This window comes from Schistocerca serialis, chromosome 7 (assembly GCF_023864345.2).
Source record: "Schistocerca serialis cubense isolate TAMUIC-IGC-003099 chromosome 7, iqSchSeri2.2, whole genome shotgun sequence".
Taxonomy (NCBI): Eukaryota; Metazoa; Arthropoda; class Insecta; order Orthoptera; family Acrididae; genus Schistocerca; species Schistocerca serialis.
The window spans coordinates 584,315,822-584,333,698 of NC_064644.1; the positions used below are offsets into that span (position 1 = coordinate 584,315,822).

General features: G+C 42.8%; 1 protein-coding gene across 1 annotated transcript in view; it reads left to right on the forward strand.

Annotated features, from left to right (window-relative positions):
* The window catches only part of LOC126413266 (uncharacterized), a 138,375-nt gene that overhangs the window by 72,103 nt on the left and 48,395 nt on the right, over positions 1-17,877 (forward strand). Inside the window, exon 2 of the mRNA XM_050083168.1 lies at positions 5,771-5,978. Within this exon, the coding sequence (XP_049939125.1) occupies positions 5,771-5,978 (208 nt within the window). The remainder of the gene's footprint in view (positions 1-5,770; positions 5,979-17,877) is intronic.

The following is a 17,877-nucleotide window of genomic DNA, read 5'->3' on the forward strand; positions in this document are numbered from 1 at the left end:
ACTCAAAATTAATTGCTAATTTGGTTATTAGTTTAATTTTTATTTTTTCTTGATTTCAATTAAATTGTTTTTTGTAAGACGGTTTGTTCAATGAAAGCTATGTTGTTGTTGTTGTGGTCTTCAGTCCTGAGACTGGTTTGATGCAGCTCTCCATGCTACTCTATCCTGTGCAAGCTCTTCATCTCCCAGTACCTACTGCAACCTACATCCTTCTGAATCTGCTTAGTGTATTGATCTCTTGGTCTCCCTCTACGATTTTTACCCTCCACGCTGCCCTCAAATGCTAAATTTGTGATCCCTTGATGCCTCAAAACATGTCCTACCAACCGATCCCTTCTTCTAGTCAAGTTGTGCCACAAACTTCTCTTCTCCCCAATCCTATTCAATACCTCCTCATTAGTTACGTGATCTACCCACCTTATCTTCAGCATTCTTCTGTAGCACCACATTTCGAAAGCTTCTATTCTCTTCTTGTCCAAACTGGTTATCGTCCATGTTTCACTTCCATACATGGCTACAGTCCATACAAATACTTTCAGAAACGACTTCCTGACACTTAAATCTATACTCGATGTTAACAAATTTCTCTTCTTCAGAAACGATTTCCTTGCCATTGCCAGTCTACATTTTATATCTTCTCTACTTCGATCATCATCAGTTATTTTACTCCCTAAATAGCAAAACTCCTTTACTACTTTGTGTCCCATTTCCTAATCTAATCCCCTCAGCATCACCCGATTTAATTTGACTACATTCCATTATCCTCGTTTTGCTTTTGTTGATGTTCATCTTATATCCTCCTTTCAAGACACTGTCCATTCCGTTCAACTGCTCTTCCAAGTCCTTTGCTGTCTCTGACAGAATTACAATGTCATCGGCGAACCTCAAAGATTTTACTTCTTCTCCATGAATTTTAATACCTACTCCGAATTTTTCTTTTGTTTCCTTTACTGCTTGCTCAATATACAGATTGAATAACATCGGGGAGAGGCTACAACCCTGTCTCACTCCTTTCCCAACCACTGCTTCCCTTTCATGCCCCTCGACTCTTATAACTGCCATCTGGTTTCTGTACAAATTGTAAATAGCCTTTCGCTCCCTGTATTTTACCCCTGCCACCTTCAGAATTTGAAAGAGAGTATTCCAGTTAACGTTGTCAAAAGCTTTCTCTAAGTCTACAAATGCTAGAAACGTTGGTTTGCCTTTTCTTAATCTTTCTTCTAACATAAGTCGTAAGGTTAGTATTGCCTCACGTGTTCCAACATTTCTACGGAATCCAAACTGATCTTCCCCAAGGTCCGCTTCTACCAGTTTTTCCATTCCATGAAAGCTAATCCTTAGCAAAATCATTAATCACGTTAATAATTGTAAGACACACACGTCTTGTAACACGCTACATTTAAGTTGAAAAATGAAATAAACTTTTTTGGGTTCTTGCCTCGACTAAACGGTTCTGCTCAAACATGAGATCTCTGATTATTATTTGCATTTGCCTACACACGCGCGGCAGAATAATTTCTTACCATTTTCTTTAGAAATGCGTTGTAGTCTGAGTCGTGGCTCTGGATCTCGGCTGTTAAACTGAAAATAGAAATCTTAAACCTATGTCTTCCGTTGCAGCGGCTAGCTGCTGCGAAAACAATGTGTATTATAACTGAAGCGGGCGACTAATTCGCTTCCGCTAATTTCATAAATTAAAACTGCCATGTAACGGTGGCTGTGGCTGCAACGTCGGCTGCAATCGTTGCGCTGAAAATAACTTGAATTACTGAATGAGATTTTCACTCTGCGGCGGAGCGTGCGCTGATATGAAACTTCCTGGCAGATTAAAACTGTGTGCCGGACCGAGACTCGAACTCGGGACCTGTGCCTTTCGCGGGCAAGTGCTCTACCAACTGAGCTACCCAAGCACGACTCACGCCCCAACTTCACTTCTGCCAGTACCTCGTCTCCAGTGGGTAGAGTACTTGCCCGCGAAAGGCAAAGGTCCCGAGTTCGAGTCTCGGTCCGGCACACAGTTTTAATCTGCCAGGAAGTTTCAACTTGAATTACTGATATTCAAAGGAAGCGGACATGAGATAGGGCTCACCTCTTACCATTAAAAGTGAATAATAGCATGAAACTAATATATTATCTCATTACAAGTACGATAATGCTTATATTGAACAGCACTCGCCAGGATGTCCGACTATTCGTATCGAAGACAAGAGCGACAGTGATAACGGATAAAAGATGACAAAAGCTGGTTGGTTTTCGGTTTAGGTGGTGCATTATTGTCAGAGTATATCTTTTTTTATTCTTTGCACTCGAAAATGACGCACATATTTTTATATGTTAATAATAATAATACACACGAGAGAAAATTACATATCGCCTAAGTGGTTAATGTCCACGTATAATCCAATATGAAATGTTTTTTTCAAATACCTCTTTCAAGTTTTTGTAATATTTCTACTGCGGACGGTACATCATCCTCGGCTTGCATTTCATCAAGATATTGCCCGCCCACGCACAGCAACAGTTCCTGTCGCTTGTCTTCGTGCTGGGCGAACCCTGTCGTGGCCAGCAAGGTCGTAGGGAACCCTCCTGAATTGAGAACGTTTGGAGCATTATGGTCAGTCTCGTCCACCCAGGTGAGAAGCTGACGATCTAAAGCGTCAATTGGATAGAATTTGCACGATGTTCCTCAGGAGGACATCCAACAACTCTGTCAGTCAATGACAAGCCTAATAATTGTTTTCATAAGCGTCAGAGGTGGTCCAGCGCGTTATTGACTTGCTCAATTCGTGAACCTCTATCTCTTGCACAAATCAAACAATTTTTCTGATACTCTAATCATTTGTCTCAGGTACAGTGGTGAGTTTCCTGTCTCGAGGTGCTTGAGATATTTTGTGTACTATTTTTATTTTTCTTTCGCTGTACGTCTTCAATATTTTAGTGTATAACAACACTTGCATTACGTTATGAACACTCCCTGTAGGAGTGGGAAACGTGATATTTGCGCTGCTACATAATAATATATCACGCTTTCATATGGCACCAAATTAAGTTTTCTATTTCAACTGGAAGCGAAAGAACCAGAAACATTTATAGCCCGCACTCTTAAGGCCGGTATTTCTTTGACAAAGATTTGATCAAAGATGTGGTCAAATATTCGTCAAACTTGTTTGACAAAGATATTTGACGTGGCCCTAAAATAGGGTATTGCACTGTCAGTAAAATTTTGGTCAAAGTTCAAGATGGCTGACAACAACAACTTGTTATTATGCACAGCAGTTGCATGTACCACAATTGCACTGTGTGCTCATTTGGAAGAAAAGCGGGACAAAAAAAAAAAAAAAAAAGAAACGTATCTGGGTGAACCCGTGGGTTTTACGATGAGACGATAGCAGCATTCAACAAAATTTTTTACGTGAACTTCTAGTAGAGGGCGTCAAGTCATACATAAATCACTTAAGAATGGATGGCATTTCAGTATTTGCTCAGTGCAGTGTATCGTCATATCACAAAGCACAATACTCACTTAAGAATTGCTGTATCTGCAGAAGACAGGTTCACAGTAACACTCAGATTTCTCGCTACAGGAGAGAGTTTACTCTATCTTACAGTGCAGCACTCGAATACCACAGTGCACATCAACAAAAATAATACCTGAAACGTGTGAAGCAATTTATAAAGCACTCAAGGACCAATATCTGAAAGCAAATAAATGTTCAGAACACTTTATGTGAATTAAGAACTATTCTGTAGATCAAAGCAATAATTAGGGCCTACATTTTCTGTGCCACCCCACAACTACAAAATTAATAGAAATGTATGAAACTGATGAGGCGCTTTACAATGTGAGGTATCCTGAGTACAAAAATAGATTAAGAAGACTGGAGAGCTCAGAAAATTTATGTATATAGTACGTATGTCAATACGAACTTATGCTTTCTCGTGAGAGTAGCTTGAGTGGTGGCCATTAATTTTCTTTTTCATGTCGTCAGCACCCAGGCCCTATTTCACGGCTCTTTCAGGTCTTAATAATCTATTTTTGTACTCAGGGTGCCTCCTGTTGTAAGGCGCCTAATCAGCTTCATACTTTTCTATTAATTTTGTAGTTGACGGCACACACGAATTAAACTTCGCAGCCATGTTTATAAACACAGTACTGGTGACAGAACGCTGCAGCGATGCTAGCGCTCCAAGTGGTAACTAGACTTGGCCACTGTTTCTATGTTTCGATACAGTGTATCGATACGTGGAACTGTTTCAGTGTTTCGGAACGGCTGTGGTTCACTGTTTCGAAACAGTGGTGTTTCATTCCGCCCCTGTCTCGGATAACCGGACCAGATTCGATCTCGAGCCAGACACAGAAACTGTATCGTTGTTTCAAAATAAGGCTGTTTCAGTCCACCTGTGCTGGGAACGGACTAATTGTATCGAAACAGTGATGTTTCATTCCGCTCTGTGTCGGACGAGATTAGGGCTCGGCACAGGTACTGAAACACAATATACCACTTCGTGAAACACTTTCAAGAGTGTCGAAATCTTTTCGACAAGCAATAGCATGAAGCTTAAGATATCCGAAAATAAAGCTTCGTTTCTAGCTGACTGTCCTATCCCGAAATGGCGTAACATCTGCTTTACAAACACTAACCAAACAATAAAACAACGCATACTATTCACATTCAAAATAATAAATATGTGAAAATCATTCAGTTAAATTACACTTTTTTTATAAGATACGCTTCTCTGTTCATGTACAGTAATCATATTAAGAAACGCAAGTAAGCCTACAACATTGTGAATAAAAAAAAGGCGTAGAGTGACAGTTATTAGACATATATACAAATTTGATGTAGGTATAATTGCAAGCAATCTGTTTGACATATCACTGATAGTGTAATGGTGAACGGGAAGGGCTGGGAAGCATGGTGAATTTATAGTAACGGTTCGAAACACTTTGAAAGAAAAATTTTTTTCTGTTATATTTTGTTATTTATTCGAATTATTTGGCATTGTTTATAAGGCTATAGTCACTGTGCCTACTATCCACAATGATTCCCTTTGTGTGCATGGAAACTAGCAGGATGGGTATATTACCCATACTAATGGAATGTGGGAATCCCAGTAGCATATCCGTTGTTTCTGCAGTTTGCTCGCACCTCCAGTTCCGTTCGTGGTGGTTCTTCTGTCTTTAGCTATGGCTGTCCTCAGCCAATTGAAAAGTATGAAAGTCACACGACACGAAAGCAGCGCATTTGCTGCATGAAATACGAAACTGCCAAGACGCCTAAGTGATAGTTTCATACTTTCTGCGATATGATTAGCGCTCTCGCACCTCATTCGTGTTTATATGGACATACTTATACAGTAGACATTCAAGATGATAAAATGTGTAGGTTTATTAAATTACAAACCACAAACTGTTTCACTGTTTCGAAACAGCGTATCGAAACATTACATTGTACTGTTTCATTTGTTTCGAAACAGTTACGTGTTTCAGTTTGCCCATCTCTAAGTACTGGTGACAGAACGCTACAGCGATGCTAGCGCTCCAAGTGGTAACGTTTCACACTGCAGTGGACAGAAGACAATCGACTTTTATGATGAAATCTACAGCAAAGCCCTACAATTCACGATATTTATCTGATGGCAAGCGAGATTTGACCAAGTTCCCTATTACGCCATCAAATTTCTTTAACATAAATATTTGACATATAATGTTTGACAAGGAACGGCCCCCAACACCGGGCAACACGTTGCTTTGTGTGGTGTCCGGCAGGACACGGAGGCGGTGTCGGAGTTGCTGGCGGAGATCTACGCCTGCGAGCGCACCCTGGAGCGGCTGTTCGCGGGAGCGGTGTTCGGCCCCCGGGCGACGCACTTCATCGCCGGCTGGAAGAGCGACTTCGGCGACGGAGCAGAGGGTCTGGCGTGCACGCAGTACTTCCTGCAACACGCCGCCGCCGCCCGAATGCAGTTCCCGGACGGTAAGTGATCGCAGCATATACTTCCTGCAGCATCTGCGTGGAGATGTTGAAAAGTAATGCCTCCGAATATTTTACGTGAAAACTCTTAAAGCTTTTTAAATAAAACAAGCGTTATTAACATGCTACTCTTTTGTTCTTCATGTCCACATAGTTACAGCCCTCTGCCGCTAGAGGGATTCGAACTGTAGCGCGTAATATGGTGGTGTGTGACATAACTATGTCGGTGCCTGAGAAACAGCATGCTACAATCGAGTTTCGAATTCGAAGAGGTCGTTCACACACGGAGGGCCGTCTCCTTCGACATGACAAATGCCTGACCATACACGAGCTATGCGACATCTGCAACACTCCGACATCTTGAGTTCAGTGTCATCGATCATCCTTCACACTGTACTGACTGGGCAGCATCTGATTTTCGCCTGTTCCCAACATTCAAAGAACACCTACGAGGACTTCACTTTGACAGTAATCAAGCTGTGTAAGCAGAGGTGACGGGTTCATTAAAGTGATCTCTCGTTGGGAGAAAAGGGTGAGTATTCTAAGAAATAAATATGTAGACATGTTTATTAACATAACGTTTGTTTTACTTAATAAACTTTAAGAGTTTTCACACAAACAATTAGGCATTACTCTCCAGCAAGCCCTCGTACATCTACATCTGTAATGTATTTCAAAAACGTGTGATATATTCCTACAGGAGATAATGTTCGTCAAAATTAGACCAAAAGTCTACGTAATGATGTGCCTGGAAACCTGATGGGACATGTGCCAATCCGTTCTGACATTCCCATCTGTCTGCTATGCACAAGTATACACTATAGCCAGAGCTGTACGCGGTACCACGTATCGTGACACATCCTTCAGCGCATCTCTGCGGTGACTCGCGAACTCTTTCAAAACATCTGCCTCCATCCGGATTGCGTCACACGCATCGGTCACGCGCTCCTGTAGCGCCTCGACGTTGTCAGAGGGGTCGGGCACGCATCAAATCCTTTAATTGGCCACACAATCAGAATCCCAACGGTTTGAGGCGCAGTGAGCGATGATACTCTATCAGAGCTCCTCGACCCATCCAGCTCCCACGGAGCGTAACAGCGAGGTACCGTCGCACGATCAGTAGAAAATGGGCTGGTGCCCCGTCGTGAGTAAGCTACAGCCGTTGTCTTCCTGCAAGTGTAACGACCTCCAGTAGCGCTGGTAATTCATCGAGCAGAGATCGATGACACGGAGCACCCGTCAACTGTTTGGTCTGAATCTGTCCTCGACAACTGCTGCTCGTACATTAGCACTGAAGCGACCCTGACGCCTCACCTCCGTGATTGCTCGATGATTTCCATCTGCCCATGTGTGCGTATTACGGTAATTAACCGTGTCATCTCTTGTAAATCCTGAATACTACATATTAATCGTCAAAAGTAAAATAGGCCATATCTCATCAGGTATTCCTTTCCCAGCATACGGGGTGATTCCGTGATGGTGTTACGCAAACTGTCAGGGATGATGGAGAAGAGTAAATGGGTCACTTTGAGGTAAGGGACCCTGGTCCAGAAACGACCCAGTCGAAAGCTATAAGCGAAAATCATACATGTACCAGTGTACATAGTGTTTATTAGAACGTAGAAGCCAAATTGCTGGAACGTACCCTACATGTTATCCGTCGGCGGGTGTGGTTCCAACATGATGGAGCCCCACATCACTTTGAACTGAGGGTTCGTGAACACCTGAATCAGACATCCCTGGAAAGCTGGCAGACAGAGGAGGTCCAGTTTCGTGGTTAGCACGTTCACCTCATCTCAGCCCACTTGATTTCTTCTTGTGAGGCCGTGTGAAAAGTCTTGTGTACGAGATTCCTGTCGAGAATTAAGAAGATCTAGCAAGAAATCTCGATGCCTGCGACACTGTTCAAACGACACGCGGGATATTAGAACAGACACGACAGAACTTTGTCCGAGGTCGTCTTGGCTGCTTTGACACTTAGAAATGACATGTACCATGTTGTGAAACTTGTGCTGGTAAATGGAATTCATTACGAGTATACTGGAGACAAGATTTTCAGTCTCCTTGACAGCAAGTCACGTGTGGCGTTACTAGTCCATCGGCAAGTGAAATTATCTGCGGGTATTGGGGAGTATTCAGCGGGAACTCTGTTTGTCATGTTCACGGTACGTAAGTTGGAGATCATAGTTTGAGCGCCGCCTGAGGCTAACGTGAAACTTGAGTTGATTTTCGCTTACGCATTTCGAATAGGTCATTTCCGGACCAAGGCCTCTTACGTCAAATTAATATATTTATGCTTCCCTATAGTCCCTGAAAGTTTGTAACCTCGTCGCGGAATGGCCCTGTGCAGTTATAAGAACTTTCCTCCTAGGTTTGACAAATACTACCCCCTGCAGGAGTACGTGACACTTTTTTTAAACCTCCTGTATATTGTAAAACCCACTTCACGGTATATGACTGAGGTACTTCTGGTACCTTTGTCACTTCCCCCCTTCCCTCCTCCATTCGCGACTGGCAATGGAAGAGCGACTGTCGATAAATTTCTCTATGAGCTAATTTTCTTGTACTAGTCATTTCGCGAGATTTGTGTGGAAGAAAGTAATATGTTTACCGATTATTCTCCGAAGTTATGCTATCGGAATCTGAAAGTGGCCGCTCTTGTAGCGATTGCCACCGGAGTTCGTTGGTCATCTCCGTAGCGCTCTCGCTCCTAGTAAATGATCCCTTGACGACACACGCCCTCTTCATTGGATTTTCTCTAAATTTTCTGTTCATTCTGCTTGGTAATGATTCCATACTGATGAACAGTACTCGAGAGTAGGTCGAGCAAGTGTTTTGTGAACCACTCCTTTCGCAGATGGATTACATTTCCTTGGATTCTTCCAACGCATTTCAGGCTCGCATCCGTCTCTCCTGTAATTAGCGGTTATATCACTTTATGGAGTTCTGGATGATTGCTCCTAGGTATGTTAGGTTGTTACTGTTTTCAGCGATTTTCACGAATAGCGTAGTGGATTCCTTCGCGTATTTACGACCGGTATGTTGCATTTATTTACGTTTAGGATCAACCGCTAGTCACTGCAACAATCATCGATTTTTCGCACGACTTCTAGCATTTGTCTACAGACTTCAGGCGATGCAACCTTCCTATATACAACATCTTGCACCAACTTGTCGGACGCTTTATCTAAGGCGACAGATCCTATGAACGCGTCACGATTTTCATCAAGTTTTCCTTTCATTATAAGGCCCAACCCATAGAATTGCAGCTCTTTCGAAAGTCAAAATAATCCTCATCTAACAGATCCTAAGTTTAACTTTCATTATGTGCCACTAATTACTATTTATTTATTTATTTATTTTATGTGTTATTTATTTTTGTGCCTTCAAAACAATTATATATTTATAACAGCTTGAGTTTTGTCTTTTGACTGCAGTGGACTTCTCAGAGCGTCCGGCTTCAGAGTTTCAATCAGCTTTCCCCTTCGCTTCCGCCAGTCCCTAACTAGGCGTGTTGTTGAAAGGCCCTCACCATCTCATTGGCTCTAATTGTGCACTATTCTTCGAAGGCTGAATGAGTGGACCTGTTATAGGCTCTCCATGGCCTGTAGGTGCTCCTTTCCAAGGACTCTCCCCCTTTATCCTCTCTTACACTTGCTTCTTGCCTGCAAGTAAACCACTCTTGGTTTTACAGCTTAGAGTGATATCGCTATACACAACTGTAGCCACTCCCGATGCGTTTAGGAGCCTCTGGCATTTTATGTAAACCCCTCCAAGATCTGGCTGTTGTCGCGCCCAGCGGCCAGTATTTGTTGTCTCATAATATTCCCTTCGTTATGTTTCGAACTCACAAAACTTGGCGGTTTCCCTTGGGTGCTACAGTCCTTTTGTTTTGTTTTGTTTTGAGTGGTTGACTTCCTCGTCTGTGTCAACTTCTTCATCTCAGAGTATCAGTTACACACAAAGTCTTCAATTATTTGTTGGATATATCTCAGTCTCGTTCTTCCCCTACAATTTTCATCCCCTATGTCTCCCTCTAGACAATGGAAGTTATTCTCTGACGTCTTAACGCATGTCCTATCACAGTGTCCCATTTGTTTTATCAATGTTTCTCTAAATTCCTATCGCCCCCTTCCCCTCCCCCCCCCCCCCCCCGATTCTTCAGTGAACCTCCTCATTTCAGACCCTATCAATCCGTCTAAGTTTCAGCATCCTTCTATAGCACCACATCTCAAACGCTTCGAGTTTCTTCTTCTCCGTTCCCCCCACACCATGATTCACTCCCGTACAATGCTGTGCTCTAGACATACAATCATAGTAACTTCTTCCTCAAAGCCGATTTTTGGTACTAGCAGACCTCTTTTGATCAGGAATGCCCTCTTTGCCTGCGCAAGTCTGTTTTTTTGTCCTCCTTACTTCGTTCTTCATATATTCTTTTGCTGCCAAGATAGTAGAATTCCATCACTTCGTCTGCTTCGTGGTCCCCAATTATGATGTTACTTTTATCATTACTCACATTTCTGCTACTCTTTATCCGTTTCGTCTTCCTTTGGTGTACTCTCTGTCCTTATTCTGTGCTCAGTAAACTGTCCATTTCGTTCAGTAAGTGCTCTGATTCTTTCTAGCTTTCTGAAATTATGGCTGAAACTTCGCATACGCCTGTGATTTCAGAAAGACCTGCACCGGATAACCTTTCCAATAAATAGATCACTCCCTATAGCATCATGTGAATTAAGCAACTCTAGAATTTAATTAATTTGTGAAAAAGTGAAACAGGTGTTACATTTTAAACTTCATGTTTAGATAAAAGTCAAATTTTATAGTTAATTAGCTCAATTTTACCTCAGTTTTTAATAGATTTGGAAAATTCTAGAGTTTCATACACCTGTAAATATGGTTTGTATGCTGTGCAAAATTCATCGAAGAATCTCTCATACTTATGAAGAAAAATGTACCTATAGCAACAAATGCAGCCAATAATAAGTGAAAAATGATGAAATTTCACATGTAAAACAAATTTATTTTGTTATGTTTTTGAACTTCCACTGCTCTGAGTGTGAATCCTGAATCCTTTTTGGTCATTTTGACAATGTTTTACGAATTTATTTGTAAAACTGTAGACAGTGGAAATTAAAATGTAATATTATGCCTCTCCCGGTCCAAGTCGGCCCGTTTGACGCCCTACAGCCATTAATGAATTGTATTTATTAAACAGGAATGGCCCCAGCATACGTGAAACATGGGTGATGTAACTGAAAAATGATAAAAATAGGGAGTAACAGAAACTTCTGAATGAAGCACTGGTCTCTATAAAACACTGTTCATTAAAACTCCATGCAGGCTTGAAATTTAGCACAAAGACGAGGAACCGCTATGTTCACTGAATATTAACGCATGTTTCAATAGAATTAAAATATCAACACCTTGGCAAATATCGGATAATGAGTATGAGATCAGTACGTTAGAGAAGACACAGCATTTGGGGGAACAAGTAACTTTACAGAACCTCACAGTGTGTGAAATCTTATGGGACTTAATTGCTAAGGTCATCAGTCCCTAAGCTTACACACTACTTAACCTAAATTATTCTAAAGACAAACACACAAACCCATGCCCGAGGGAGGACTCGAAACTCCGCCGGGAGCAGCCGCACAGTCCATGACTGCAGCGCCACAGACCGCTCGGCTAATCCTGCGCGGCGGAAAGGTAGAACTACAGAAAAATCACACATGCATGTACAATCTTGACTGAGTGCAAACTGAGCTCAAGATTGTTAATAAACGTACTTCAATAAAAAAAAATACGGAAGCCCTAACGTCAATCAGAAATTCACGCGTACATCCTATAACACGGTTTACGAATGCTGTCGCTGAGCACCTATTTGGAGTTACCAGTGGCAGTGAACAGCCACGATGTCGGCTGCAAAATAAAGGTTTTTGTCTGTATCAGAGCTTGGAATCAAAGTTCCTCTCTCACATCCAAGCATCAAAGGCGTTCCGTCCAGAGCATTCTCACAAGGTGAAGAAAAAAACCAAGAGTTTTTTTCTGTCTCTTTGAGAGAGTGACTTGTGCATGGCTTTGATGGCCAATAACAGTGATTCTTCCTAGTGCTGGCCGGTCAGATCTGTCCTAGTAAGGCAGCCGTGTTCCTTCCATACTCATCTTCAATATAAGAGGGTCGTTCAATAACTAATGCAGCACATACTTTTCCTCGGCCAATTTGCCGTGGGCCATCATCACTTCAGCTCATATACTTCGTGAAGTTCCGGTAGACAGCGTAGTCTTAAAAATGGGTCTGTAACGGAGATGTGATCCAAGCAAGGAGCTCTCACTGAGTTTCTTTTGGCGGGAAACCAGAGTATCGCAGATATGCACAGGCCTTTGCAGAAGGCCCGCAGAGACCTGTGAGTGAGGTCAGTGATGCAGCAGGGCGTTTGCTCCGACGTCGACCAGTAGAGTGCTACCATGCGGGCGTACTGGTCCTCCCACTAAGGTAGCTGAAGGCCGTCGCATTGAACGGAGATTATGTTGAAAAACAGGATTTTGTAACCAAACAGTAAGGAATAATATGGTGCATTGGAATCCTGTATAAAACCCATCTACTTGCAGAAAAAAATGTGTTGCATTACTTATTGAACGCCCTTCGTAATTAACTGATAGGATTTTTAAGCCGGCCAGTGTGTCCGAGCGATTCTAGACGCTTCAGTCTGGAACCGTGCGACCGCTACATTCGCAAGTTCGAATTCTGCCTCGGGCATGGATGTGTGTGATGTCCCTAGGTTAGTTAGGTTAAAGTGGTTCTAGGGAACTGATGACCTCAGATGTTAAGTCCCATAGTGCTCAGAGCCATTTTGAGGATTTTGAGTACTGGAGCTCTGAAACAGGCAACCAATGATTCCCACTACCTGTCATATTTCGTGTCTCAGCTAATGAGGCCTTGTCCATGTGCACTCAAGTGCGTTCTGTTCTTTCTCTACAGTATGAATTTACATTATGCTGTGGTAACTGCTCGCTTCATTTCTTACCAAAATCAACGCCAGTTTATTTAGCTTGGCGCCAAACTGACGGCTGCGAGTGCCTTGCTCCTAGCGCAAAAGGGCCATATGCTCTGATCTCACAGATTGTGGTGTGCATACTGTAAGACCCTCGGTACACACACCATCAGATTATTTGACTCGTTGCTCTAACGAAGTAGCCGAATGTCAGCAATACGTCTCGTGGTCTTATCTTGGCGTGTTTATCTTCTGCCGTTTGGTCAGACGATAGAAATGCCACTTGCACGCTTAGAGTAGCAGATTGACGGTGACCAAAATTGACAATCTGAAGTTCCTTTGGTCTTGGTCCGTTAATCTTATTCTCACATCTCTGATACTTGACAAAGTGTCTATACATTTATCTTCATGGCTATGTACAGGAATATGGTAATCTTATTAGGTGCAGACTGAAACTTGACTATAGACTGGTACAGACTAATGCAGACTGGTACAGACTAATTCAGACTGACTAATCGGAGGTCTGTACACTCGTTATAATACCTCGCGCATTCAGGTATCACTGCGCAAGTGTGATCCGCTAGAAGAAAAGGTTCTACGTTAGCAGCAATCTCATTGGCCGCGTTACATATTAATATGCGGATCGGCGGAAGCAGAATTTGGTCCATCTCTAAGGCAGCGCCATCTCGTAGTGCGGAGACGGGCGAGTGCTGCACCTGTGCTGTTGTGCTTAGCAGGGCGCGCTCTAGTGGGAAAGTTGTGTGCGCGCTGACTACGCGGGACTATGTACACAACACAGATCTAACCTCTATAGTGTCCCATTCCCAGCAGTTCTCAGATACAGGCTTACTCCAGGGCACATTGCATTACGATATTGCGCCTCCCTGGCACCGGTGGACACGCCACATTAAAAACAGTCTATCACTACTCAGCAGTTTTCCGCCACTTAGGAGGCAAACTCAATTGGTGACTACCGGCTTGACCTTGGCACACATACAATCTGTCGGGGACAGTGGCTTCTACCTCGCTTTCCACCAACCCCACACAGTGGCAGTGCGTTCCTTTAGAAAAGAACTTTTCCCCTAATGACCCGACACCAGCTCTCTCTCTCCCCTGTTCTGCTAGTCTCTTCTCAATACGTATTCAACAGGACTCCCAAGTAATAATTTAAACAATCCTCCAAAATAAGGAATTAAGGGGGGTAGGACGTCAAACGTGCCGACTTGGAGCAGGAGAGGCACCACAGTACATTTTAATTTCCACTGTCTATACTTTTACAAATAAATTCATAAAACTTTGTCAGTATGACCAGTAAGTATTCAGAATTCACACTCATAGCAGTGGAAGTTCGAGAACATAACGAAGTGATTTTTATTTACATGTGAAATCTCATCATTTTTTCACTTACTAATGGCAGCATTTGTTGCTATAGGTACATTTTTCATCATAAGTAAGAGAGATGGTTCGATGAATTTTGCACAGCGTACAAACCATACTTAAAGGTGTATGAAACTCTTGAATTTTCCAAATCTATTAAAAACTGTGATAAAAGTTGAGGTAATTAACTACAAAATTTCTGTTTTTTCTAAACATGAAGTTTAAATACAACAGATCATTCGTTTTTTCATAAATTAAATAAATTCTAGAGTTTCATACACCTGTAAGTATGGTATGTATGCTGTGCAAAATTGATCGAAGAATCTCTCTAACTTGTGAAGAAAAGTGTACCTATAGCAACAAATGCAGCCATTAGTAAGTGAAAGAATGATGAAATTCCACACGTAAAAAGAAAATTATTTTGTTATATTTTCGAACTTCCACTGCAATGAATGTGAATGCTGAATCCTTCCTGGAGATGCTGACAAAGTTTTATGAATTTATCTGTAAAAGTATAGACACTGAAAATTAAAATGTCCTGTGATGCCTCTCCTGCTCCAAGTCGGCCCGTTTGACGTCCTACCCCCCTTAATGTGGAATTTTAGTTAACTTTACCCGTTGTGTATTGTGCATTAAACCGGGGACCTAGAAACGACTGAGAGGCTTCGTCCCGCCGTTGCCCTCCGTGGTTCACAACCCCACAACAGGCCACAGCAGTCCACCCACCTCACCACCTCCCCACACCGAACCCAGGTTTATTGTGCGGTCCGGCCCCCAGTGGACCCTTGCGGGAACGCCTCATACCAGACGAGTGTAACCCCACTTGTTTGCGTGGTAGAGTAATGATGGTGTACGCGTACGTGGAGACACTGCGCAGCAATCGCCGACATAGTGCAACTGAGACGGAATAAGGGGGACCAGCCCGCATTCGCCGAGGCACATGGAAAACCGCCTTCAAAACCATCAACCGGCTGGCCGGCACTCCGGACCTCGACACTAATCCGCCGCGCTGCTTCCCGCTCGGGAATTAATTTCTATTACATGGGTTTATTACTTTAATGGACTTTGTTTGTGGCATATGGCATGTTTCACAAAACCGATCAGTTAACAGTGATGATAGCAGTGTCATCAACAATTCTTATTGCTGGTATTATTTCACCTTAAATTTTAATTCCAATCCCAAACCTATCCTTTCTTCCCGTTATTGCTTCTTAATGTACAGACTGAACAGTGAGGAGAAAAGCCGTACGTTTTCTTATGCCCTTTTCAATCCGAGGACTTTGTTCTTCGTCTTCCATTCTTATTGAACATTTTTGTCTTTTGTATGTACTTCTGTACCGATATATAAAGACAAGTTGTCGTTTAACTTGTAACCAAATATCTCAAACTGTTCTTGAGCAATTTACTTGACATTTTTACACGATGCTCTGATGAATATTTGGATGCACATGGGGTAACCACTTTTTAAATATATGTACTATAGAAATATATGTGTAATATATAAAGTGGATGCGATGTCACCAAGAGTCTATAAATGTTGTCGACTAATTTACTTCAAATTTTTCAGAAATATTCTAATGAACATTCAGGACATACACAACATGCTTTAAGTGTATATCATACATAAATATAATTTAATACAGTACAGGGAAATTATAGTTAGTCACCAGTTTTTTTAAACAAAAATGTACACATCTTCTGTTAAAACGAACCGCGAGAAAGAAAATTTCTGAGCAACTCTCTGCTGTGAAACAGTTCGGTTTTGTTTTATTTTTATCTTTCACAGTCAGAGTACGATAGGTAGTCATTTAAACCATTACGCAAATAGTTTTTCCCATATATACACTGAAGAGCCAAAGAAACTGGTATTGACATGCGTATTCAAATACAGAGATATGTAAATAGGCAGAACACGGCGCTGCGATCGGCAACACCTGTACAAGACAACAAGTGCCTGTCGCAGTTGTTAGATCGGTTACTGCTGCTACAATGGCAGGTTATCAAGATTTAAGCGAGTTTGAACGTGGTGTTATAATCGGCGCACGAGCGATGGGACACTGCATTTCCGAGGTAGCGATGAAGTGGGGATTTTCCCGTACAACCATTTCACGAGTGTACCGTGAATCCGGTAAAACATCAAATCTCCGACATCGTCGCTGCCGTATACAGAGCCTGCAAGAACGGAACCAACAACGAGTGAAAAGAATCAAATGGTTCAAATGGCTCTGAGCACTATGGGACTTAACATCTGAGGTCATCAGTCCCCTAGAACTTAGAACTACTTAAACCTAACTAACCTAAGGACAAGACTCACATCCATGCCCGAGGCAGGATTCGAACCTGCGACCGTAGCAGCAGCGCGGTTCCGGACTGAAGCGCCTAGAACCGCACGGCCACACCGTCCGGCTGAAAAGAATCGTTCAACGTGACAAAAGTGCAACCCAGCCGCACTCTGGTACAGCTTTTAATGCTGGTCCATCAACAAGTGTGCGAACCATTCGACGAAACATCATCGATATGGGCTTTCGGAGTGGAAAGCCGATTGGTGCAAGCTTCATGGCTGCACGACATAAAGCTTTACGCCTCGCCTGAGCCCTTCAACACCGACATTGGACTGTTTATGACTGGAAACATTTTGCCTCGTCGGACGAGTGTCGTTTCCAATTGTATCGAGGCTCTGAGCACTATGGGACTTAACATCTGTGGTCATCAGTCCCCTAGAACTTAGAACTACCTAAACCTAACTAACCTAAGGACATCACACACATCCATGCCCGAGGCAGGATTCGAACCTGCGACCGTAGCAGTCGCGCGGTTCCGGACTGCGGGCCTAGAACCGCTAGACCACCTCGGCCAGCTCCAATTGTATCGAGCGGATGGACGTGTACGGGTATGGAGACGACCTCATGAATGCATGGACCCTGCATGTCAGCAGGGGACTGCTCAAGCTGGTAGAGACTCTGTAATGGTGTGGGGCGTATGCTGTTGGAGTGATATGGGACCACTGATACCTCTAGATACGACTCTGAGAGGTGATGCGTTCGTAAGCATCCTGTCTGATCAATTGCATCCATTCATGTTGATTGTGCTTTCCGACGGACTTGGGCAATTCCAACACGACAGTGCGATACCCCAAACTTGCAGAATTGCTACAGAGTGGCTTCAGGAACATTCTTTTGAGTTTAAATAAACTACTGGCCATTAAAATTGCTACACCACGAAGATGACGTGCTACATACGCGAAATTTAACCGACAGGAAGAAGATGCTGTGATATGCAAATGATTAGCTTTTCAGAGCATTCACACAAGGTTGGCGCCGGTGGCGACATCTACAACGTGCTGACATGAGGGAAGTTTCCAACAGATTTCTCATACACAAACAGCAGTTGACAGGCGTTGCCTGGTGAAACGTTGTTGTGATGCCTCGTGTAAGGAGCAGAAATGCGTACCATCACGTTTCCGACTTTGATAAAGGTCGGATTGTAGCCTATCACGATTGCGGCTTATCGTATCGCGACATTGCGAATCTGGC